This window comes from Scyliorhinus torazame, chromosome 18, assembly GCF_047496885.1.
Source record: "Scyliorhinus torazame isolate Kashiwa2021f chromosome 18, sScyTor2.1, whole genome shotgun sequence".
NCBI lineage: Eukaryota > Metazoa > Chordata > Chondrichthyes > Carcharhiniformes > Scyliorhinidae > Scyliorhinus > Scyliorhinus torazame.
Genome location: NC_092724.1, coordinates 55,842,581 through 55,870,133, shown reverse-complemented (window position 1 = coordinate 55,870,133; position 27,553 = coordinate 55,842,581). Strand labels below are relative to the sequence as shown.

Below are 27,553 nucleotides of genomic sequence, written 5' to 3'. Positions count from 1 at the left end.
AGGATCCGCCTCTTTCAGAAGCACAGGGCTAGGGGACAGCAACACACAGACAGCTCAGCATAAGCAGCTTACCTTAGCTTCACTGGTCATACCTCTTGACTATTATATCTAGTTAAGCTCTGGAAACAGAACAAACCTACTGAATAAAGTATTTGTGTTAACTGGAAGTCTACAATCTTTATTCAGACTTGGAGAATAACATATAATACCAGGAGTGATTTCAGAAAGCTAGCTAGACACCAGCAAGAGTAGAAAAACTTAAACCGGATATTCGACTGTGGAAGACTTTGCAGCAAATGGAGCCTCGACGACTAACTGATTCAATGGAACTTGTTGGAACTCCATGGCAGCTGGAAACAGCCGGTAATTTAAGTTGTAACTGGAAAATGTTTGAACAGCTATTCCAAATATTTATTAGAGCTGATGATTTAAGCACTGCCTCTGACGCAAAGAAAATAGCCCTACTACTCTCAACAGGCGGGCGTGAATCTAGAGAAATGTATAATTGCTTTAATTACTTAGAAGGTGAAGCCAACACCAAAGTAGACGGTATACTCAGAAAATTTGCTAAACGCTGTAACAGTCAGGCTGGTGCAATGCTGGAAAGATTTAACTCTTGTCAGAGAAACGGAGGGCCCATCTCTGATTTTATTACAAATCTCAAGTTAATACCACAAGGCTGTGATTATGCTGATTTCAGAGACACTGTGATAATGCACCAATTCATTTCTGGACTATCTGATAAAAATTTGAGGGAGGAGCTATCACAAAATAAGCTAACTATAGCAACTGCTATACAAAAATGCCTTGCTTATGAACAAAAACAAAATCAAGACTGTCAGTCTTTACAAACACAGAATCAGTGTCTAGAAAAGAAAATCGGAAAAAACTGCGCTAAAACTTACCATGAGGCAGAGGCAGGATCGAAGGAAGTTCTGAGCGGCAGCCATCTTGAGAAAGGAGCCACACATGCGCAGTTGCGAAAAGAACGCACGGTACAGGAAACTCGGAATGCGCATGGGCAATCGAGTCCTACGCATGACGTCACGAGCGTCATGACGTCAGAGGACCAGGACCACACCCACTTAAAAGGGAAATGCACGAAAATGAACAAAAATAAATTTAAAGCTTCAAAACCCAATTTTCTTGCCTCAAAAGACAGAACAATGCCCGAACTTACACCAGCAGTTGAAAATAACTTTCACAACATCCTGGAACAAGCAGTTAGCACCGCCCTAGAAGATGATATGGTCCTTATAGACTACGAATCAGACGAAGATTTCATCTTGGGAGATGGCTACCCCAGTCCCAAATCTGAACCGCAACTAGAGGTGTTGTAACGTGAAGACCCCGACGACGAGTTCTTCGGAATGGGGAATCTTCAGCCCAGCATATATGACATCCCGACTTGTGAGTGCAGGATTATGCTGCGGGCCTGACGCCAAGAAACAGAGAGTGGTCCACGCACCAGGGTCCCGGCCTCCACACAAGAAGATGATTTGTTCATTGAACATGAAGAGAACGATCACAACTCCGAAACAAAAAGTGATGATTTGTCTATCGAACAATACACACAATACTCCTCAGACATGGCTGAGTTATTCGGAGATCCTGATCACAGCATCAGCAACACGGTTGAAAAGCTCAATACGACTCTTCTCATGGTAGATGAATCCAATACCATGGTGCCATGGCATTTCGCCGGTACATTGGATGACAGCAATACCCAAGACGAAGACGACGCCACACAGAGAGCACAGAATGACTCCGTTGAGAGAGCACAGATCGACTCGAGAGCGAAAACACTGCACGACTCCACAGAGTGAGCGATGACAGACTCCAGAGAGAATGAAGGACTCCACAAAGAGAACGACACAAGCCTCCACAAAGAGAGCGACACAAGCCTCCACAAAGAGAGCGACGCGAGGCTCCACAAAGAGACTGATGCAAGCCTCCACAGACAGCTCGGTGACAGAATCAAAAATGGAAGCAAGCAAGCAAACACTCCATAGTGAACGCCATGCATGTACAAGACCATGAAGATCTGTCAAGCTTATTTGAGCCACCAGAAGAAGATACTGAATGTCTACCCACTGTATGTGAGACAAGTGACGAAGAAATCACAATTCCCATACAGGATGTGCAGGATCACAGCGAGACTGACAAATCTGAACTCGTCTGCACAGAAGCACTCAATAATCAGAGGACGGCCACCCATGAGTCCAGAGAGACCACGTCAATAGAAATCTTGAAGATTTTGGCTCCAGAAAAGGAGCACCACAACCCACAACAAAATGAAATTGTGAAGATTTTGACTCCAGAAAAGGAGCACAAAGAGATCACAGATGATTCAAATGAACCTGAAATTGCTCCAAAAGACGAGCACCAAGAAATCAATGATAATTCAAGTGAACCTGAAATGACTCCAAAAGAGGAGCACCTAGAAATCAATAATGGTTCAAGTGAACCAGAAATGACTCTAGAAGAGGAGTACCAAGTAAGCAAAGAAGAGGAATCTAATCCACCACAAATGACTGATGTCACCAACATCAATGCAACATCAGATCATTCTTACAATTCTCAAGATGAAACGCTCAATGTAGCAGATACCACAAAGGACACTGACACCAATAACTGTGACAATGACTCAAATCATCCACATGGCACACTCATTGAGCGCAACAAGAACAACAAAAACCCCAAGAAGCACAGCAGAAACAAGAACAACAACAAAAACAACATGCAGCGCAACAAGAACGACCAAAGCAACAAGAAGCATCCAAGAAACAACAAGCATGACAAGAAAAAGAACAAGAATAAAAGCGAAAACAACGAAAACAGAATCAACAAGCGCGACGAAAAGAACAACAAGAATGACAACGAAAACAACACAGACAGAAACAACAACAATGAAACAATGACCTGTACAACATAGTACAACTCTGTACGTGAAGGACAATGCCACAGCACACTGCGAAACAATGACAAGACTACAAACATGCCATGGCATGATAAAGAATCTCACGAATTCACATCTGCTCCAAAACAAACAAACAAAACAGCTTTCACGAACGATGACATACAGAATCAATACCACAAACACAAGAAAAGGTTGAGGTCAGACAATGGTGCGACACAGAATCGCTACCCGCAATCAAATGGAGCAGGGGAAAAAGGTGTCCACATCATTAAACGGCTCATCAGCAAAGCAGCCGAGTCACGTTCCGACATCAACCTAGCTCTGTTATCGTACCGAGCAACCTCATTGAGCTCAGGACTGTCGCCAGCACAAATGCTCTTCGGCAGAGACATCCGGACAACCCTACCGGCAAAGCAATTCCGAGACCCCGGCAATGACCGGTTCTCGACAACATGCGGTACTATGCTCCAAACAAAAACTATAGTACGATCAACATGTGATCCCACTCAAGCCACTGACAATAGATGACACCATCAGAATCAGGGATCCAGAAGGCAGATGGTCTGAGTCAGCCACGGTGATCAGGCAGGAGGCACCGCAGTCCTACATTGTCAAATCGTCTGCGGGAGTACTTTTTTGCCGTAACCGCCGGGATCTATTAGTGATTCGACCTACAACGCCAATATTTCCCACACTGGACTTGACCGAGTCCATTTGTCCACCGGACGTTCCTCGCCACACAGCGCCAGACAGTACTCTTGATGACATCAAACCATCATCCCTACTACCACCGTTAAGACGCTCCAGCAGAAGCCGTAAGGCACCCGACCGGCTAGATTTGTGACGACACTTCAACACATGCACAAGACGAACATGGGCATTTCTCACTATGGACTCACAACACAGTTAATTGTTTCTGTATTACTTTTATCATTTTCACAGTGTGCAGGTTTGCATATTCTCACCACTTGTTATGTACAGTTTTCTTGAGGCCAGTCTAGAAAACATGTCCAATAAAAGGGGGGGGGGGGGGGAGATGTAGTGATCTGTACATCTGCACATACACCAGGGACTGCAGACAGATGTAAGCCACAGCATCACTAGAGGGCATCAGAGACGGGTATAAAGGGTCCAGCCCAAGGTAGGATCCGCCTCTTTTAGAAGCACAGGGCTAGGGAGCAGCAGCACACAGAGACAGCTCAGCATAGGCAGCTTACCTTAGTTTCACTGGTCATATCTCTTGACTGTATTATATCTAGTTAAGCTCTGGAAACAGAACAAACCTACTGAATGAAGAATTTGTGTTAGCTGGAAGTCTACAATCTTTATTCAGACTTCGAGAATAACATAGAATTCAGATCAATATTCAGAATTGCTGACATGGTGCTAAGGAAGGAGTGCAAATGCTTATCAGATTGGGACACAACCAGAACATGTTTGTGTGTGGTTGACCGGTCCCTCAATGCACCGCTCATATCTGTTGGCACCCCCGGAAAGAAGCCATTTATCTTAACCTGGGTCAGCTGAAACCTATCCACCACCTCTTCAGCTGGATCAGGCCAAGCCATGCACATAAAGACTTAGAGTTCACCCTATGAAGGGCCTCACTCCACACTTCATTATCCACTGTAGGTCCCAACACCCCCTCCCAAATCGTTCTCACCTCATGTAACCAGGACCCATTCCTCCTCAAGGATCCACTCATAGATGCAAGATATGCTACGTCTATCAGCATACACTGTCAAATCGTCTGCGGGAGTACTTTTTTGCTGTAACCGCAGGGATGGCGGCGGTGCCATGGGGAAAGTCGGGAAGACCCTTCACACAAAATTCATGTGGGTCTGGGGAAGCTTGATACCGCATTCTTACAGCTACAAAAGATGATGGACACATAGCAAACAATCCATTTTAGATGCGGTATCTTCATAATGTACACCTTTTCTGATGGCTGAAGAGGCCAATCCTTGAGAGGCAGGTTCTGTCACAAATGAAGGATATTAAACTAAGTGTCATTGTGGGTTGTTGTCTTCAGTGGTGGACCAAGCCTTTGTAGCCACTGATCATCATGGTGGCGCATGCCAGCTCACAGGCGATAGTGCCATTTTCCTCTATTGTTAGTTGATGATGCCCAGATGCGATAATTGATGTTTAGGGCCCTCATGTCACACTTGCAAGAATCTTTGGAGCAGAACTTGCAAGTCCTGAACTATGCAATCAACTTCCACCCTGCAGATGTGCCCAAGTCAAAGAAGCCACCTCGGTTTGACGAGTGCTAACAAACGTGGGAGCTCTGTCTGTGAGAGGACGGCCACATTCCTGATTTTGTCGGCCAGAATAAACCCATAATGTGCCGGCGACAGTGAAGTTGAAAATTGTTTTGCTTTTCTTGCTAGCCGTAAGTCATCAATCTTTCATAGACATACAATAATATGAGAATTGTAAGCCTTATAAACCATCAGTTTGGTTTGAAAGGCCAGCTTGATGTTATTCCACATTTCGTGAGTTGGCCAAAAGTGGTAGCTGCTTTCTCTGTGTGTATCAAATTCCAATCAAGGGACAGGTTGTCTGCCATTGTGGACCAGAGATGGCAGAATTTGCTCACCACTTCTGGAGTCCAATGCTCCTATTATTACTGAAATAATACTCAGCGCACTAGTCACTTCAGTGAAACCCCACTCAATTGTTTTTGAATTTAAAGAGACTGTTGTAAAATATTGACTTTTGTGGGCACCACATAATACTGTAACAAAAGCAGCCATCTCATGATCAGTATAACTTTTAACTTTTTGTCACTGATTAAACTTAAGCATGATTGTTGTAAAGCTAGGAAAATTTCTGTTTTCTACTTGGTCAAGAGTAACTTCATTAATCTAGTGACTCGGATGCTCGTTCAGTTCTAACCTTTGTCCATGGCTGATGGCTATTGGACTGAATCTTGTATTGAATCGGTACTGTTAACTTGACATTTTTGCTAATTTTGAATACAGTACATCTTCATCCTAAAGGTTTATATGTTGCATTAAGTTCAGTCTTTATAGTTAGTGTAAAGTAATTGTGAAAAGGGAGAGGGTGAAATTTATCCCCATGAGTTTTACTATAGAATTTTACATAGAAAATATCAATCAGAATTTTACAATTTCTTGCCTTGATTCCAACAATAATCATCTGGTTTTTGTGTGAAGAGTAACAGAGAGACTATCGGTGCTTGCTGTTACTACAGAAAACTGGGGGGCAGCACGGTGGCACAGTGTTTAGCATTGCTGCCTACGGCGCTGAGGACCCGGGTTCAAATCCCGGCCCTGGGTCACTGTCCGTGTGGAGTTTGCACATTCTCCCCGTGTCTGCATGGCTTTCAACCCCACAACCCAAAGCTGTGCAGGATAGGTGAAATGGCCACGTTACAAATTGCCCCTTAATTGGAAAAAATAATTGGGTACTCTTAATTTTAAAAAAAAAGAAGGAAAGAATTACAGAAAATGGTCAGGCAGCAACTTCCAGCATCCACAGTGGATCTTCCACTACTGTATGTAAGCTCTAAAACCTAACATTGTACAGTTAGGCATTTCTATTGTTCGCAGCAACCATTCTGTTGAGCAAGTGAAAAGAGGTTTGACAGTTCCTTCAAACTTATTCCTGGAAAAAAAGGGCACAGGTCAAGTTGTATTAGGCTCGAACATTTGATTTTAATTCTGAAAAGGAAGCATTCTAACTTCCTGTGTCACCAAAATATACATGGATGTAAATAGTTCCTTACTCCTGTAGTTGCTGGATGAATTGCTTATTATTATATTGTATAATAAGGAAGAAAAAAAATGAGTCTTGGTCTTTCCCAATGGTATTATCTTATTGATCTGTTTGACAAAGGCTGAGACAGCCAGTGACGCCTTTTACTGTCATTGACCCCTTCACCTTTTATTGTCTGTCTTTACCTGGATTTGATGACAGCTGAAATATTGTGACAATTTCTCTTGATGGTCCTGCAGTTTTGTTTCAATGAAACAAAAATGAGAAGAAGTTGTAATGTATTTGATCTTCTTGTGCTTGTCATAGAATCATAGAATTTACAGTGCAGAAGGAGGCCATTCGGTCCATCATGTCTGCACCGGCTCTTGGAAAGAGCACCCTACACAAGCCCACACCCCCACCCTATCCCCAGAACCCAGTAACCCAACCCAACACTAGGGGCAATTTTGGACACTAAGGGCAATTTAGCATGGCCAATCTACCTAACCTGCACATCTTTGGATAGTGGGAGGAAACAAGAGCACCCGGAGGAAACCCACGCATACAAGGGGAGAACGTGCAGACGCCGCACAGACAGTGACCCAAGCCGGGAATCGAACCTGGGACCCTGGAGCTGTGCAGCAATTGTGCTAACCACTGTGCTACCGTGCTGCCCTTTATATTTTTTATTTTAAAAATGGCGTCCTGACCTCTTGACCACCAAACCCCCCCAAACCTTAAGTCACCTATAAGGGGTCCTTGCCCCCCCCCTGACTCCTGGGGAGGGCACCTCCCGGGCCCGATCCCCATTGCGGGAACAATGCCAGCCTAGTGCCCTGGCAGTGCCCCTGCCAGCTGGCAGTGCCAGCCAGCACTGTCAGGGTGCCAGTGCCAAGGTCCCCAGGTGGCACCAGCAGTGCCAGTATGCCACCCTGCCCAGCAGGCAAGCATCGGGGGGCCTCTGATCCCTTGGGAGACCCCCATGAGTGCCATTTCATTTTGTCCCCATTTGTGGAGACCAGCACAGAACGGAGCTCGCCCGAGATCTCCAAGGTTATGTAAGCTATTTGAACTAGTCTGTTGTAGAAGGCCTCCAATCACTGCTGGGTCTTTACATCCTCAAGTTGAAGTTCCATAAATGTTATTGACGTATGGGGTAAATTTAAAAAGTCTTTGCTCTTAAAGTGTGATTTCTCTGAAAGGCAACTATTCACTTTCTGTTTTAATACTGACTGGGTTACATATTCTACTCCATTCCACACAGGTGAATTCACACAGACAGGGTAATTATAATAAGTCTTTGATACATGCCTCATTAAAACAAAATGAATACTAATTTCTCAGCAATCCATTCAGGTGTGGACTTGCTCTGCAGAGTTCTGTTTAGTTCTGGCCAAGTTTCCCTAAAGTTCTGTAGACACATCCATTTATTTCTAATTTCTAAGTGTAACATGCATTAGAAGTGAATAACTTTGCAAAGCCAATGTTCCCTCTCTACATTCTCCCCACCAAGATAGCTGTTTGTTGTGTGTACTACCTTGTTATTACCTACCCACTCCTTCATCCATTGGACTTTAGAATAGGTCTTTTGAGCATTAACTGAGAATGTGTAACAATCCTAGGCCCAACATATCTGGAGCAAGTCGGGTTTTGGGCAGCACGGTAGCACAAGTGGCTAGCACAGTGTCTTCACAGCGCCAGGGTCCTAGGTTTGATTCCCCGCTGGGTCACTGTCTGTGCGGAGTCTGCACGTTCTCCCCATGTCTGCGTGGGTTTACTCTGGGTGCTCCGGTTTCCTCCACAGTCCAAAGACGTGCAGGTTAGGTGGATTGGCCATGATAAATTGCACTTCGTATCCAAAAAGGTTGGGGGGTTATTGGAATACGGGGTTATGGGGATAGGGTGAAAGTGAGGGCTTAAGTGGGTCGGTGCAAACTCGATGGGCCGAATGGCCTCCTTCTGCATTGTATATTCTATGTCTAAGTCAGTATCCTAAGGTGCCCCCAGTGATACATCAGACACATTTTAGTGAAAGGAGCAGATCTCCTTCTGTTTCAGCAAACACCATTCTAGCCACAACAGGCTATTGAACACCATTTTGAAAATTAACCAGTCTTTTAAATGCAACACTTTTTTAAGAGATACTACACTCCTCATTCCTGGCCAGCCTGTTGTCATAAACATTGCCTCTGCATCTGTGTATCATAGAGGAAGTGAAGAGTGTTGAAATGCTACATTTTCATCTTTGTTTTCCTCCACAGCCTGTACCCTCCCTATCTCTGTAACTTTCTCCAGTTCCACAGTCATTGCAGGCTAACTGCACACATCTTACACATTCTTGATTTTTTTTTTTGAATGTTTTTTATTTTTTATAAATATTTTAATTAAAGTTTGCATTTTTACAGTGAACAAGAAATGGATGAATTGGTTATAATTTACACTTTGCACCCCACCCCCCTCCCCTTTTCTGCTGTCTCAGGGTCCTATCATAGGTCCGTCCCTTCACCGTAGATGGTTTGTTTTGCCGTTTGTTTTACTCTTATAGCTTTGTGAGGGGCCCTCTGGTCTCCTTGTCCGTCTCTCCCTGGGTTCCCCTTTGGCATTTCCTTGAGTCTCTCACCGCCCCCCCCTCCCCTTCCCAATCCTGTCTGCTTTCTGTGGCCTAATGGTGCCAAGAAGAACCTGCTAATTCGAGTTCTTGTCAGCTGTGCTCTGTGCACCACTTCAAGCTGCATAAGGCAGATGAAGTTGGCCCTGTTCAGTGCTTCACTCCAGAGTCCCCACCCGGCTTCCGTCCCTAATTACATCTAATTTCTCCCTTGTTCCATCCAGTATGGAGAGTGTCCTCACTAAAAGTCGTCCGTATATATCCCCGCAGTTCCCTTTTTCCATACTATCCTCATCCAGTGACTCCTCCAACATTGTGTCCCTTGGGCCCTAGGGTACCTTGTCGTCTCCTTGCGGAGTAAGTTTTTAATTGTAAATGTTGGAGTTCCTGTCGTTCGGTAATTCCAGTCTCTCCGTCAACTCTTCTAAGGTCGCAAGTTTGTCCCCTGTGTAGAAGTCTCCAACCACTAGTGTCTCCCCGTCCTATCTCCAACTCTTAAAGGTGGCATCCAGCATGGTTAGTGGAAACCTGTGGTGGTCGCAGATGGGGGGCTGTGGTGGACACCTCGGTTAAACTGAAGTGCTGTCTCATCTGGTTCTAGGTTCTTAGTGTTGCTACAACTGCTGGGCTGGTTAAGTGTTTTGCAGGTGGGAATGGAAGCGTTGTTGTGGCGAAGGCTCGGAGGGTGGTTCCTGCGCAGGAGGACTCCTACCTCATCCATTCCATGTTTGGTTTCTTTACCCGTCTCCTCACTTTCGGCCACGGCTTCCCAGTGTTAGTATTGCAAGTTCGGGAGGGTCAGGCCTCCCATGCTTCTTCTCCTTTGTAGTATTGTCTTAGGGATTCTTGGATTTTAAACCCCCACCCAAACGCTCTAACCATTTTGTCTATTTTTTGGGAAAAAGGCCTTGGGGATGAAGATCGGTACAGATCCAAACGGGAAGAGGAACCTTGTCTGCACCATTCCCGCTAGAGAAAGTGGAATGCATCCCATCTCTGTAGGTCCTTTTTAACTTCCTCCGCCAGACTGGTCAGATTCCACTTGTGGATCCGCGACCAATCGTGGGCTATCTGGAGCCCCAGATAGCGGAACTTGTTTTAGGCTGTTTTAAATGGGAGACCTTCCAGCTCTGCCCATCCCCCAGTCGGGTTCACCAGGAAAACCTCATTTTTGCCAAGGTTGCGTTTGTAGCCTGAGAAGGCCCGAAACTTTTCCAGAAGCTTCATGATTTTGTTCATGCTGTTTTGCTGGTCCGAGATGTAAAGGAGCAGATCATCCACATAGAGTGAGATTCTGTGCTCTTCAGATAACCTTCTAATGTCTTGCATCTCGGAGGTGATCGCCAAATATTCAATTACCAGGGCGAACATGAGTAGGACAGCGGGCATCCGTGCCTGGTGCCTTTATGCAACTAGAAGTATTCAGAGGTGGTGGTGTTGGTCCAGGCGCTCTGTACAGCAGTTTCACCCATGAGGTGACCCCTATCCCTCGCCCAAACCAGTGCCTCAATGAGGGACTTCCATTCGACTCTGTCCAAGGCCTTTGCTGCGTCTAGGGAGAGGATCACCTCTGGTGTTCTACTCCCGGGCGAGGTCAGTATTACATTCAGCAGCTATCTGATGTTTGCAAGTAACTGTCTACCCTTGACAAAGCCTGTCTTGTCCCCTGCGACCACCTCTTGTAAGCAGTTCTCCATTCAACTGACCAGGACTTTTGCGAGCATTTTCACGTCCACAATGAGCAGCGAAATGGGTCAGTATGATCCACATTCCGCCGGGTCTTTTGTCTTTGTCTTTCTTGGGCACATCCTTGATTATAATCGTACCACCATAGGCGGCAATGCCTTCAGCTGCTGAGGCTTGAAGCTCAGGAGTTCTCTTCCTCAACCTCTGCTGTGATGATAGGTAGACGATCATCAGTATATAATACGAGTAGATCAGCATCGTCTGTATGTGTATTATATGTTATATATTTTACTGTTGTAGTTCTAGCGCCCAACCAGCAGGTGGTCTGAGGATGCAGGCATGTGACCCGGAGGCACTGTGTGTTCCAGGACACGGCGTTAGATAGCAGTCGCCTATTAGAGTAGCTCTGTAGTATCTTAGTATAAGTTAGTGTTAGACCATTATTTCCAACTGTATTAATCTTAGACATTATAGTAATCCTTTAGAGTAGTGTTAGTAATAAATAGTTTTGTTGTAAGACAAAGCGTTAAGTTCTTTGTTGACGCTACCACATCAAGATTCAACATCAGCTTAATCAAAGAACATTACATCTACTTTTCGCTCTCCTCCTTTAGGAAGCTCCTTAAAATGTACTCTTTCATCAAGATTTTGATTATCTGCCCTGATTTGACTCACTGACAAATTCTGTTTGATAATGCTCCTGTGGAAGTGACTTAGGGTGTTTTATCATGTTAAAAGCACAACACAAATGCAAGTTGTTGTTGGAATTATTTGAATGAAGTAACCTTAATAAATGTAACGAGATTGATTCCAAAGTAGCTTTACACCAATTAAGGAATCAGTTTTTTAGTAAATGGTAGATCATTTTAAAAACACCTGATGAATTTATATGCTCCATTCAGTGTCTTTTGATGCATTTGCAAATGTAACCTGCAACGAGTTTGAAATGAGACAAATTATTTTTGCTCATAGCCCCAAAACTTTTTCAACACATGGTGAGGACTGCATGGCTAGCAGATTAAAAATAGGTCAAGGCATCCAATGTAATGGCCTAATCTTTACAGTAATAATGACGGTAATGACCGGTACGGCAAAACTGTCAGCATTCACCATCATCACTCCTATGAAACAGCATCCAACCACAGGACCTCCTATCTGTAGATTATTGATCTCTAAGGCAGAAATTAATAAAATATCTGCTCTATTGTATATTTATTTTCTTCAGCCTTCTACACCCCCCCGCCCCCCATCACAAATGCACACAAATGTTTTCTAGAAAGTGGAGTGTATGGCACGACAGACCAGGGAAAGAGAGTAGCCATATTGATGAACATCAGGTCAGATGGAGCTCCACAGAATCTCCTATTAATTTCTGTAAACCTCCTTTTATGGACTCCTTTGTGGCAGAAAATGAATTATATCTGCTTTCTTAATTAATAAAAGAAAGCAATCAGAAAATACTTTGTGTAATTCCCGTAAGCTGCCAACACAAGCATGTTATGAACTCCTTGCTTTTCATATGTTCATTTGTGAGCTCTGTACCCTGTGTCATTCCAATTATTACATTTCTCCACTTTTAACTTTTTTTTAATTAAAAGCATTATGCTTACTCAAAGTGATTGAGCCACGAGCATTTTTGTGCGAGTGTACTGGGGTTTTGATTTGCTTGTCTGGTAATTTCCAAACCCTGTTCTTGGTAATTGAACATAAGGCATACAATGCACTTCATAAAATAATGAATGATGTTACATGTACCTAAGCGGCGCACACACCATGGAGTTTTACAGACTGTGATCACACAGCATAAATATTTTAGATAGTCTGAAGCAAATAAGATGAGGCCCGTATAGTGTGTGTTGTGTGTTATTTGATTTGTCTTGTAACAGGTGTCAAGATTGATTGAAAAATAATGCAGGTTTTGGAGATCTCCTTTCTGGTATTAATGAAACGGGCAAGAAGTTTAAGGCTCTCGTTACTGTATTGCATCTGGTGTTTACTATATTTTTCATCTACAGATGATTGAAAGTTTTAAACACTACTCAGAATTTTCAGCTGTTATCTTGATATCAGGCCTTGCTAAGGTTTTCCTTTGCAACTATTTTGATGGCTATTTTAGCAGTTCTTTGACCATGGCCATTTGATATTGTATTCTTAGACAGCTAGTGGGAAGTGAATTTGGTTAATTATTATCCCATTGATTTTGAACTCCTGCTTGTATCTTGATATGCAAATGATGTTGATATTAAAGATCCGTTTATTGGTTTGCTGCATTTGGAACCTATCACCAGTGTAGCACCAGTGAGGAAAAATGCATAAATTGTCATCACTGACCTCTTGTTCCTCCTTTCTTCTGAGCTTTTCTCTGAAGTTAGTCCAGATTTAATCCTTGATGTTTGGTACTGTCACTGCTCTTGCTTTGAGTCTTGAATACTTCTGCAGTGTTTCCTGTTCATAAGATGTGGTGCTGTATTTGATGCTGTAAATTCTGTCTAACACCCAACCTAATCCCTCAACCATTCTTTCAAACTCGTCCGATGTGCAATTGTGTGGAAATTACCTCACTTAGCACTTTATAGTGTATTAGACTTTGCTGAATTTTACGTTGTGAATAAAGTTTTAAAGGTACCCCATAAATTGAGCGTATTTTTGTCCACTGAAGATGAAATTTTGGTGCAGGTATGTTTAATCTCTTCTTTTGTTTCTCCTTCTCCTCCTCCCTTTTCCACCTCCCATGTTTATAGTGTACCTGTAGGAAGGACATGGTGAAGATATCAATGGATGTATTTGTGCAGTTCCTTCAGCCTGATCGGTATGAGCTGTGGAAAAATGGCAAAGACGTTGTCACTATTGATCACAACAGACCAACTGCTCTATCAAGTCCTCAGATGGATGACTGGCTGGAGCGGAAAGCTTCATTGAAAGCGAAAAGTATTCGAAGGTAATGGTTTTCTATTCATCTTTTTATAAATTTTGACTTTGACTCTTGGGAAGGCAGTATGTTTGCACATTGTTTACAGCAAATAGGTTTAAGTTGAATTAATTCAAACTCTCAGAGCCATTCCACAAAATATTCTGGAAGCCGTTAAAACTTCATCACTCCTATTACTTCAGTTATCATGAGGATAAATGTCAAAATGAACATATCTGCATTGTGGGGAGGGAGTCACTAACAGCTTAGAAACTTCAACTTTAATTCTTCTCTCAAATTTGGTTCCTACTTTATAAAGTAACATAGCTTCATCTTCTTTTCTCGGGTAGCTCCTTGGGATCGAGGATGATTTGCATTTACTCCGGTTCAATGGGTTCAGAAATGACTGACAAATCCAATGCGCGATTTACAGACTCTGCCACATGTAGAGCTGGTGGTGCTTGAAGGATTAGATAGATGAGGTGTTGGGAATTTTGTGCACTTTTGCCTCTGTATGTTCCTTCCCAAATGAGCCTTTTCCATTTTGTACGATCACAAGCTAGGGACACCCAGGGGGAGTGCTTGACCTCTTCAGGATATCCTTAGCATTTCTGCTGTCATCCTGGGAGTTTCCTGCCACAACCGTGTTCCGGGTAGAACAGTTTCTTCGGAAGTGTAGTGTCCAGCATATGACCAATATGGGTCAGTGAAGGTGGTTTTGAGTGATTAGTGCCTTGATGCTGGACATTGGTTTGGAAGAGGACGCTTGGTGGACTGCCTTTCTTGCCAGCACTTTGGAGGATCTTGAGAAGTCACCACTGGTGTTTCTTCTCCAGTGCTTTGAGGTGCCACCTGGTAGGTTGTCCAAGTCCCTGAAGCACATGGGAACATGGGGATAACTACTGCCCAATAAACTCTGACCTTCATCTCAGATTTGAGATCCTGGTCTTCAAATATTCATTTCCTCAGTTGACAGAGGGCTGAGCTGGTTTACTGCTAATTCGATGATTCCAGTAATTGTATTTTATTTTGTATTGACTGCAATGTACATCATAGTCTGACCAAACAAGGCAATCTTGTGTCCTGCTGCCAAGACCCTGCAAACTTAGTGTTTTAATCCAAGTACCAACAGGTTCCCACAAGTAAGTTGCCACCTTGGGTATTTTCTTTGGTTTCTCTTTTTTTTTGAGAATTACCTACCGTCTTCACAGGTGCTTCTACGTTGACAGTATGACTCAGATCATGTGGAGAATTAGTGTAGGCTAGATTCCTAACAGTCAATGAAATACTGTGTAAGGAAATATGAGAATACGTAGATAGTCAATTGCAAAATTGCTCAATTTCATTAACACAATGATTATAACTCCCAATTTGGAAGAGTCGTGATCTGTGCTCATAACATGAAGCAGTTTCTTTCTCCATCAAATTAAGTTTATACTTGCTGAGTTATTGGTTATAAATGATTAAGTGGTTAACTCGGATGAATTGCAAAATTCTTTTCCCTGTAATTCTAGGTTAAATTCCTACCTTTGAAAATAGAACCATGCCATTTGGCTAACCAATTGAGCTGAGTTTCTAAGAGACATCTCCATATGGAAATCAGGTTTTCCTCATAGCTGAAATACTGTTAGACTATCAATACATTTCTCAATACACAGCACTTTAAGAAACACAATGGCCATCATTTACTGTAGTGGACAACAAACAGACTTTCTCCTGTCCATTGAATTTCATTGACCTTTTCAACTGGAAACTGAAGTACATTAGAGACCCAATCTGTACACTTACAGGGCCCCTGGCACCTTTTTAAAAAAAAATGTATTCTATTACAAACCTGTATCAAAACAGGTTACAGCAAACAAACTCCACGGGAAATATGCTTCCCCACAATCAACTATACAGTCTGTACAGACTTTTCCTCTTTTTCACCTCCCCTCCCCCATGACGAACAGCTCCTTAAACACGGTCACAAACATCCCCCACCTTTCCTCAAACCCCACTGTAGAGCCCTTAACTCATACTTTATCTTCTCTAATCGCAGGAAGTTGTACAGGTAACCCAACCAAGCCGCTACCACCCGGTGGCGATGCCGACTGCCACTCCAGCAAAATTTGCCGCCATGCAATCAGAGAGGCGAAGGCCAAGTCATCAGCCTTCCTCCTCCCCATGAGCTCCGGCTTCTCTGAGACCCCAAATATCGCTGCCAAAGGGTCCGCATCCAACTCCTCCTACACTATCCTGGCAAAGACTGCGAACACTCCCGCCCAGAATCTTCCCAATTTTTCGCAACCCCAAAACATGTGCGCGTGATTAGCTGGCCCCCGCCCATATCTCTCACACTTATCTGCTACCCCCTGAAAGAAGCCACTCATTCTCACCCGAGTCATATTCACCCTGTGCACCACCTTAAACTGTATCAAGCTCATCCTTGCACATGAAGAGGTCCCGTTTACCCTAAGCAGTGCCTCACTCCATGCTCCCCAATTGATTTCCCATCCCAACTTTGCTTCCCATTTCTCCTTGATCCTCATCACCCGCTCGCCTCCCTACTCGCCTCCCTGCTCCCCCAGCCACTTGTATATATCCCCAATTCTTCCCTCCCCTTCCACATCCGGGAGCAGCAGTTGCTCCAGCAGGGTGTATCCCGGCAACCTAGGGAACCCATTCCAGACCTTTTCAAGTCCCTAACCTGCAGATACCTGAATTCACTCCCCTCGACAGCTCAACCCTTTCCCTTAGCTCCTCCAGACTGGCAAACCCTTCCTCCAAATACAGATCCTACACCTTGACCAGTCCCACTTCCCTCCACCTCCTGTATACACTATCCATCCCCTCCGGCTCAAACTCATGGTTCTCGCACAGCGGCGTTAGCACCGACATCCCTTCCACCCTAAAATGCCTCCTCAACTGATTCCATATCCTCACTGTGGACTGCACCACCGGGCTCCTTGAATACCTACTCAGAGCCATTGGCAATGCTGCCGTCACCATAGCCCTCAAACTAGACCCTTTACAAGATTCCTCCTCCATCCTAACCCACTCTATCCCTTCTCCTTCCCACCATCGCTGCACCTTGTCCACATTTGCCGCCCAATAATAATGATGCAAGTTCAGCAATGCCAACCCCCGCCCTGCTGCCTCTGCCTCTCTAGCAGGGTCCTCCCCACCCTCGGCACCTTCCCCCTCCCATACAAAGTCAGAAATTATCGTGTCCACTTTCCGAAAAAAGGCCTTTGGTATAAAGATCAGGAGAGCTTGAAAGATAAACAAGAACCTCGGCAGAATATTCATTTTCACCACCTGGACCCTCCCTGCCAGCGTTAAGTGCGGTGTATCCCACCTCTTAAGATCCTCCCTGGCCTCCTTCACCAGCTTCGTTAAATTCCACTTATAGGGCACCTGGCACCTTTGTGAATAGTTGTCTTCTCAACCCCAGTCATATTTTGACATTGTTAATGAGCAGTGCTATCGGTAAATTCAATATCAAATCAGGTACAGAATAAAGAAAGAGAAATACAAATTGGATTGAGAGAGAGTGAAGAAAGTTTTAAAAATATTTTAAAAATCTCCCTGTAACTATAATCTGAATGAATAAGACTCTATACTTGTAAAAGTTAGTATCAGCTTTAGAATGGTTGTTTAGCAGTAAATAAGATTATCATGTTGTAAAAAAGTACATAAATTGAAAAAGACAAGCCCTACCTTTCTGTGGCAAGTTTAGTCCATATCTACTGTCATGTGAGAGTACCTTTAAGAAATGGGTGTTTACGACTGCAGTGATGTCAGAGAGTGGGTGGAGCTGGGCTGTCTGTCAGCTTTTTACTTTCGTTTTAGGCTGTTTGCTGCAGGGTGTGTTTTAGTTTCGATTTCAGTGTTGGAGCTGAGGCCAAACAGAGCAGGTGTACTGTTGATCTCTCTGCCATGAAAAGACAATCTCTTGATCATTTGGTGAATTCAGAATTATAAATGTTCTCAGTAGTGAATATAAACCTAATGTGCTTCTGTTAAAAGGTGTTTCTTGTCTTCTGTGTGTTTGGGAAGTTATTAAGGATTACGTGGTGTTGTATTCTTTGGGAGTTGTATTTGAATTGATGGTTGCTAAGATATTCACTATGTTTTAAAAAGGTTAACTTGAGTTCATAGAATAAACATTATTTTAATTTAAAAGTACTGTAGAGCTCTGTTTGCACCATACCTGTAGAGTGGACCGTGTGCTCCACAAAACCACAATCTATTAAAAGTCGTGGGTCAGGTGAACTCCATGATACACTTTGGGGTTCTCTAAACCCTGGCCCATAACAAATTGGGGGCTCGAGGGGGATAAAAGTCTATCGATTGGATTGGCTAAGTGAACTTAAAGACAGTGAGGGGTGAGCATATTGTGGTTGCTTTTCTGGTGTGGTATTCTAGTTTTAAGTGGGGAGTGTGTTGTGGACAATGGCTCTTTCAGAGGCTCTGAGGTTTTTGGGGGTGGAGACGGTCACACGCAGTACCTTACGGACAGAGACTAAAAGCAGACTGTTAGATTTGGCAAAATATATTGCAGTTAACATTACCTGACAAAATGCGAAAATATGAGGTAATTATGGCAGGGGCTAAGCATTTTAAGTTGCCTGAGATACAGTTTGACTCATTGGAAATGGCAAAAATTCAGTTGCAAATTAAACAAATGGAACATGAGAAAAAATTAAAGCAGCTTGAATATGAATGCGATAGAGAGGAAAAAGAAAGAGAAAGGGAGATACAGATCCGGGAAAAAGATAAAGAGAGAGAGTTTGAACTTCAGAAAATGACCATGAAACATGACAGTCAGTTAAAATTGGCAGGCACAAAGGGAAACGTACAGTTGGATGATAGTGATGAGGATAGTGAGAAAGAGCGTCATAGTCGAAGGATTGGTGGGGATCTATTTAAATATGTCCAAGCATTGCCAAGGTTTGACGAGAAGGACGTGGAAGCCTTTTTCATTTCATTTGAGAAGGTAGCTAAACAAATGAAATGGCCACAGGACATGTGGGTATTACTGATTCAAACAACGCTGATAGGTAGGGCTTGTGAAGTGTTTGCATCACTACCGGAGGAGGTATCTGGGATGTATGAGGAGGATTGGCTTAGTGAACTGAACGACAGTGAGGGGTGAGCATATTGTGGTTGCTTTTCAGGTGCGGTATTTCAGTTTAAGTAGGGAATGTGTTGTGGACAATGGCTCTTTCAGAGGCTCTGATGTTTTTGGGGGTGGAGATGGTCACATGCAGTACCTTACGGACAGAGACTAAAAACAGACTTTTAGAGTTGGCAAAAACATTGCAGTTAACATTACCTGACAAACTGTGAAAAGATGAGGGAATTATGGTGGTGGCTAAGCATTTAAAATTGCCTGAGATACAGTTTGACTCATTGGAAATGGCAAAAAATTCAGTTACAAATTAAATAAATGGAACATGAGAAAGAATTAAAGCAGCTTGAATATGAAAGAGAGAGAGTGGAAAAAGAAAGAGATAGAGAGGAAAAAGAAAATGAGATAGAAAAAAGGAAAACAGAAAGAATAGCCCTAGCAGAACAAAAAGAAAGAGAAAGGAAGATACAGATCATGGAAAAAGATAAAGAGAGAGAGAGTTTGAACTTCAGAAAATGGCCATGAAACATGACAGTCAGATAAAATTGGCGGACGTACAGGGAAACGTGCAGTTGGTTGATAGTGATGAGGATAGTGAGAAAGAGCATGATAGTCAAAGGCTTGGTGGGAATCTATTTAAATATGTCCACGCAGTGCCAAGGTTTGATGAGAAGGAGGTAGAAACCTTTTTCATTTCATTTGAGAAGGTAGCTAAACAAATTAAATGGCCACAGGATATATGGGTATTACTGATTCAAACAAAGCTGGTAGGTAGGGCTAGTGAAGTGTTTGCATGACTACCGGAGGAGGTATCTGAGATGTAGGAGGAGGTGAAAAAATCCATCTTGGGTGCATATGAACTAGTGCCTGAAGCCTACAGACAAAGGTTTAGAAATTTAAGGAAAGAATTTGGTCAAAACATACATGGAGTTTGAAAGGATCAATCAGAGTAATTTTGATCGGTGGATAAGAACGTTGTAAATAGATCAAACGTATGAAGCTCTCAGAGAAATTATACTTTTGGAGGAATTTAAAAATTCAATTCCTGATGTAGTGAGAACTCATGTGGAAGAGCAGAGGGTTAAAACTGCAAGATTAGCAGCAGAAAAGACAGATAATTATGAATTAGTTCATAAATCAAAGCTTGGTTTCCGACATCAGTTTCAGCCTGTGAGGGATAGAAACTGGGGACATGAGAAATACTCAACTGGTAAAGGTAAAGGTGATCTGATGGGAGATAATAAGGAGAGTGTATCTCAGGTTAAAAAAGAAATCCAAGAGGGTGGAAAAGAAATGAAAAGTTTCAAATGTTTTCACTGTACTAAACTAGGCCATGTAAAGTCACAGTGTTGGTGGTTGAAGAAAAGCACTGGGAAAGCTGATGTGGTAAAGCAGGATGAGACAGTGGGGTTTGTTAAAGTGGTAAAGGAAAGCCCAAATGAAGCGAAGGAGGTGTAAAAGATTGTACAGCCTGATCAAGAGGTGATTGTTAAGAAGGTGCCAGATCTCTTTTTAAGAGATACGGGAGCTAGTCAATCTTTTTTATGGTAAGAGAATGAGGAGTTATGTAGTTTGGGAAGAATGTTGCCAGAAAAGGTGCTAATATGTGGAATTCAGGGTGCGAGGAGTAGTGTTCAATTATATAAGGTAAGGTTGAAAAGTCCAGTGAAGAGTGCTGAAGCGGTCATAGGAGTAATAGAGAAACCATCTTGTCCAGGAATACAGTTTATCTTGGGTAATGATATAGCTGGATCGCAGGTGGGAGTGATGCCTACTGTGGTTGATAAGCCTGTGGAAAATCAGACAACTGAAGCTTTGAAGGACGAATATCCTGGGATTTTTCCGGATTGTAAAGTAACAAGGTCGCAAAGTCACAGGTTAAGACAAGAGCAGAAATCAAAGAGTGAAGATGACGTTGAAGTGCAATTATCAGAAACGATTTTTGATCAGATGGCTGAAAAAGAACAAGAACAGGTGGAGGATGAGGCGGATATTTTTAGTTCAGGAAAATTGGCGGAGTTACAACAGAAAGATATAGAAATAAAATGGATGTATCAGAAAGCATACACGGAAGAGGAATCTGAGTGTTATTACCATAAAAGTGATGTCTTGATGAGAAAATGGAGACCTTTACATATGTAGGCGGATGAAAAGTGGGCAGAAGTTCATCAAGTAGTATTGCTGGTTGGGTATAGAAAGGAGGTGTTGCGAGATGCACATGAGTTAACAGTGGGAGGTCATTTGGGAATAAGGAAAACTCTAGCTAAAATACGAAAACATTTTCCTTGGCCTGGACTACATAAAGATGTAGTTAAATTTTGTCAATCACGTCACACATGTCAATAGGGAAACCTCAAGCAGTGATAGAACCAGCACCCTTAATACCCATTCCAGCATTCGAGGAACCTTTTACACGGGTCCTAATTGATTGCGTAGGACCGGTTCCTAAAACAAAACAAAAAGTGGGAATCAATATCTTTTGACTATAATGGATGTGTCTACTAGGTTTCCAGAGGCCATTCCAGTACGTAATATTACAGCTAAAAAGATTGTGGAAGAGTTACTTAAATTCTTTACTAGACATGGACTACTCACAGAAATACAGTCGGATCAAGGATCAAATTTTACCTCAAGGTTATTCAAAGAAGTTATGGATAGCTTAGGAATAAAACAATTTAAATAAACTGCGTACCATCCAGAATTGCAGGGAGCGTTAGAAAGATGGCATCAGATATTAAAGACAATGTTGAGGGCTTATTGTCACGATTATCCAGAGGATTGGGTTCTATGAACATTTTTATCGGCCTGGACTACATAAAGATGTAGTTAAACTTTGTCAATCATGTCACACATGTCAAGTGATTGGGAAACCTCAAGCAGTGATAAAACCAGCGCCCTTAATACCTATTCCAGCATTTGAGGAACCTTTTACAATGTTCCTAATTGATTGCGTAGGACCGCTTCCTAAAACAAAAAGTGGGACTCAATATCTTTTGACTATAATGGATGTGTCTACTAGGTTTCCAGAGGCCATTCCAGTACATAATATTCCAGCTAAAAAGATTGTGGAGGAGTCACTTAAGGTATGGACTACCCACAGAAATACAATTGGATCAAGGATCAAATTTTACCTCAAGGTTATTCAAATAAGTTTTGGATAGCTTAGGAATAAAACAATTTAAATCAACTGTGTACCATCCAAAATCGCAGGGACCGTTGGAAAAGTGGCATCAGACATTAAAGACAATGTTGAGGGCTTATTGTCAAGATTATCCAGAGGATTGGGATAGAGGAATTCCATTCATACTGTTTGCAATTAGAGATGCACCAAATGAATCAACCAAATTTAGTCCTTTTGAACTAATTTTTGGTCATGAGGTAAGAGGACCACTGAGGACCACTTAAATTGATTAAGGAAAAATTGGTGCGTGAGAAATCGGAGCTTACATTGTTGGATTGCGTGTCAAATTTTAGGGAGCGATTGAAAAAAGCAGGTGAATTGGCCAGACAACATTTAAAAGTTGCACAAAATGTGATGAAACGGGTAGCGGACAACAAATCCAAAGTTCGTCGTTTTGCCAGTGGAGATAAGGTTTTAGTGTTGTTACCAGTGGTAGGTGAACCTTTAAAAGCAAGGTTTTGTGGACCTTATCAGATTGAAAGGAAATTAAGTGAAGTGAATTATGTGGTTAAAAACACCAGATAGAAGGAAAACTCACCGAGTGTGTCATGTGAATATGCTTAAAAGGTACTTTGAAAGGGAAGGAGAGAAAAAGGAGGTTTTAATGGTTCTAACTCAAAGTGACAAACCAAATGCAGATGACTGTGAATTTGACATACCTCAAATTAAATTGGAAAATGAGGATGTTCTTAAAAATTGGGATTAATTGTTGAGTTATCTACCAGAGGAAAAATGGACTGACCTGAAAGAGTTATTGATATCACACGGGCAAGCCTGTGGAGATAAATTGCGAAGTACTCAAATGGCTATCTATGATGTAGATGTGGGAAATGCTGTTCCAATCAAACAACATCCACATAGACTTAACCCTTTAAAATTATCACAGGTTAACAACGAGATTGAGAATATGCTTAAAAATAGCATAATTGAAGTGGGTTGCAGCCAATGGCGCTCACCCATAGTGATGGTACCAAAACCATACAGTACCCAACGGATGTGTGTGGACTATAGAAAGGTTAATGCAGTTACAAGGACGGACTCTTATCCTATCCCACGTTTGGAGGATTGCATTGAGAAAGTGGGACAATGCGCTTTTATTTCTAAACTGGATTTACGTAAAGGCTACTGGCAGGTACCTTTATCCGAAAGGGCAAAGGAGATTTCAGCTTTTCTGACTCCAGATGGTATATACCAATTCAAAGTTATGCCATTTGGCATGAAAAACGCCCCAGCCACATTTCAACGGTTAACTAACAAAGTCGTTTCAGGATCATGGACGTAACATTTGACACATCTGATGGAGTTATTCGATCAACTCCAGGAGGCAGGTTTGGTGATAAACCTAGTCAAAAGTGAATTTGGAAAGGCCCAAGTCGCTTTCCTTGTGGAGTTTCCGATACCCTCGACACGACGGGAAATAATGCGATTTCTTGGTATGAGTGGATTTTACCGGAAATTTGTACCCAATTTTAGCAGTGTGGTCGCTCCACTGGCGGACTTGCTCAAGAAGCTTAACAAATTCCAGTGGACAGCAGAGTGTCAACAGGCATTTGACGGCCTGAAGGCTGTGTTAACCACTGCTCCTGTGTTAGCCATCCCAAATTAGACGAAACCATTCAAAGTGACGGTTGATGCGAGTGATGTGGCTGTAGGTGCGGTTCTTCTACAAGATGACGACGAAGGGCTAGAGCGGCCTATTGGTTATTTTTTCAAAGAAATTGAATTCTCACCAGAAAAAGTATTCCACGATTGAGAAAGGAGACTTTGAGTTTGGTGCTGGCTTTGCAATATTTTCAGATTTATGTGACCAGGAATCCGTCTGACACCATTATATATACTGATCATAATCCGTTGACGTTTTTGGAGCGATTCCGGAATAACAATGCAAAGCTGTTTGCTGGAGTTTATTGTTGCAGCCATTTCATTTAAAAATAGTACATGTGGCAGGACGAGAAAACGTGATAGCCGATGCTTTGTCACGAATGTGATGAACGGAAGCAATTTCAGTTGGAGGAAGAAAAACGAGGGGGAAAAAATGGTCTATATTATTATACCTGTTTGCGTGTGTTGTTTTTTTTAAACAAAAAAGTATATTTACTGTGTGCATTTCTTAAAGGATAGTGAAAAGGTGAAAAATGAAACCATCTTGAAGTTGATGGCTTTTTTTTTCTTGGGGGGAGGTGGCATGGGAGAGTACCTTTAAGAAATGGGTGTTTATAAATGGGTGTGTTTATAAATATCTGTAGTGAGAGTACCTTTAAGAAATGGGTGTTTACTACTGCAGTGATGTCAGAGAGTGGATGGAGCTGGGCTATCTGTCAGCTTTTTACTTTCATTTTAGGCTGTTTGCTGCAGGGTGTGGTTTAGTTTAGTTTTCAGTGTTCGAGCTGAAGCCAGACCAAGCAGGTGTACTGCTGTTCTCTCTGCCATCAATAGACTCCCTCTTGATCATTTGGTTAATTCAGAATTATAAATGTTTTCAGTACTGACTCTAACCTGATGTGCTTCTGATAATGGTTTTGTTTTTAAGTCGTATGGATGCTAAAAAGGAAAGTTTAAAGGTTTACTTAGTGTTGTAGTCTTTGGGGGTTGTATTTGAATTAATGGTTGCTAAGATGTTCACTGTATGTTTCAAAAGGTCAACTTGAGTTCATCGAATAAACATTGTTTTGCTTGAAAAAATACTTTGCCATTTCTGCTGTACCACACCTGTAGAGTGGGCCGTGTGCACCCCATACCACAATCTATTAAAAGTTGTGGGTCAGGTGAACTCCATGATACACTTTGGGGTTCTCTAAACCCTGGTCCATAACATTACCATGCAAGTAAAGGAACTCCACATCATTCAATACATGTAAATTAGTTCTCAGGCAGTGAGGTGCTGTTTTGGGTATCTTTTGCATGAGTGGCACATCTTGAATAGTTGCTTCTGAATTTTTGTCAACTATGCACCCGCACTCACCTGAAGTTGCAGTGCAGTTTACACATAAATAACAAAATGCACCATTAACCGAATCATATTTTATTGTAAATATATTTATTAACGTTTTTAACACAGTTTTTCTCCCTTACAAACAATAACCCCTCCCCCCCCGTAACAAAAAAAAACGAGAAATTGAGCGGAGCAAGATATATACATGGCAAAATAGTATATTTACATAGCTTTGCACACTGGCTCTCTCGAGGCGAACTTAATCCGCTCCAACTTTATGAACCCAGCCATATCGTTTATCCAGGCCTCCACGCTGGGGGGCTTCGCCTCCTTCCACATTAGCAAGATCCTTCGCCGGGCTACTAGGGACGCAAAGGCCAGAATGCCGGCCTCTTTCGCCTCCTGCACTCCCGGCTCGTCTACTACTCCAAATATTGCTAGCCCCCAGCTTGGCTTGACCCGGACTTTCACCACCTGAGATATTGCTCCCGCCACTCCTCTCCAGAACCCCTCCAGTGCCGGGCATGACCAAAACATATGGACATGATTCGCCGGGCTCCCTGAGCACCTTCCACATCTGTTCTCTACCCCAAAGAACCTGCTCAACCTCGCCCCTGTTTAGTGAGCTCTGTGAACCACCTTAAATTGTATCAGGCTGAGCCTGGCACACGAGGAGGACGAAGGCACAGGAGGAGGATGAATTAACCCTACCCAGGGCATCAGCCCACAGACCTTCCTCGATCTCCTCCCCCAGCTCCTCCTCCCATTTACCCTTCAACTCTTCTACCAGCGCTTCCCCCTCTTCTTTCATCTCCTGGTGTATTGCCGACACCTTGCCCTCCCCGACCCATGCACCCGAGATCACCCTGTCTTGAATTTCTTGTGTCGGGAGCAACGGGAATTCCCTCACCTGTCTCCTCACAAAAGCCCTCACCTGCATATATCTAAAGGCATTTCCCGGGGGTAACTCAAACTTCTCCTCCAATGCCCCTAAGCTCGCAAAAGCCGCCGCACGTTTGTGTTTAATTGCCTGCCCTTTACAAATCCCGTCTGGTCTTCATGGATCACCCCCGGGACACAGTCCTCTATCCTCGTGGCCAGCACTTTTGGCAGCAACTTTGCATCCACATTGAGGAGCGAGATCGGCCTGTACGATCCACATTGCAGTGGGTCCTTGTCCCGCTTTAAGATCAACAAAATTGGCGCTTCCGACATTGTCGGGGGCAGGGTCCCCTCCTCTCTTGCCTCGTTAAAGGTCCTCACTAGTAACGGGGCCAACAGGTCTACATACTTCCTGTAGAACTTCACCGGGAACCCGTCTGGCCCCGGGGCCTTCCCCGCCTGCATATCCCCCAAACCCTTGCTCAGCTCCTCCAACCCAATTGGTGCCCCCAAGCCAGCCACCTCCTGCTCTTCCACCCTCGGGAATCTCAGTTGGTCTAGGAATCGTCTCATTCCCCCTTCCCCCGCTGGGGGCTGGGATCTGTACAGCTCTTCATAGAAGCCCTTAAATACCGCGTTTATTTTCGTCGCACTCCGAACCGTGGCTCCCCTTCCATATTTGACTCCCCCTATTTCCCTCGCTGCCATCCTCTTAGGGAGCTGGCGTGCCAGCATCCAACTAGCCTTTTCCCCATGCTCGTAGATCGCCCCCTGTGCTTTCCTCCACTGTGCCTCCGCCTTCCCTGTGGTCAACAGGTCAAACTCCGTCTGGAGCCGTCGTCTTTCCCCAAGTAATCTTTCCTCCGGGGCCTCTGCGTATCTTCTGTCCACTCTCAAAATCTCCCCCACTAACCTCTCCCTTTCCATGCCCTCTGTCTTCTCCCTATGAGCCCTAATGGAGATTAGCTCTCCCCTGATCACCGCCTTCAACGCCTCCCATACCACCCCCACCCGCACCTCCCCGTTGTCATTGGCCTCCAAGTCCCTTTCGATACACCCCCTCACCTTCCCACACACCACCTCGTCCGCCAGCAGTCCCACATCCAGCCGCCACAGTGGGCGTTGGTCCCTCTCCTCTCCCAGCGCCAGTTCCACCCAGTGGGGGCATGGTCCGAAACGGCTATGGCCGAATACTCCGTCCCCTCCACCCTCGGGATGAGCGCCCTGCCCAGAACAAAAAAAGCTATCCGGGAGTAGGCTTTGTGCACATGGGAGAAGAAAGAAAATTCCCTGGCCTGCAGTCTTGCAAACCTCCATGGGTCCACTCCCCCCATCTGATCCATAAACCCCCTGAGCACCTTGGCCGCCAGAGGCCTCTTTCCAGTCCTTGATTTGGAGCGGTCCAGTGCTGGATCCAACATTGTATTGAAGTCCCCTCCCATTATCAGGCCTCCTATCTCCAGGTCCGGAATGCGCCCCAACATGCGCTTCATGAATCCTGCATCATCCCAGTTCGGGGCGTATACGTTTACCAACACCACCCGCGTCCCTTGCAACCTACCACTCACCATTACATATCGCCCTCCATTGTCCACTA

The 27,553-nt window shown here is 43.6% G+C and overlaps 1 protein-coding gene across 3 annotated transcripts in view; it reads left to right on the top strand.

Moving 5' to 3' along the window:
- The window catches only part of kdm4b (lysine (K)-specific demethylase 4B), a 1,116,292-nt gene that overhangs the window by 890,359 nt on the left and 198,380 nt on the right, over positions 1–27,553 (top strand). For all 3 annotated transcript variants that reach the window (XM_072482756.1, XM_072482755.1, XM_072482757.1), the window contains one exon: positions 13,679–13,875. In XM_072482756.1, the coding sequence (XP_072338857.1) occupies positions 13,679–13,875 (197 nt within the window). The remainder of the gene's footprint in view (positions 1–13,678; positions 13,876–27,553) is intronic.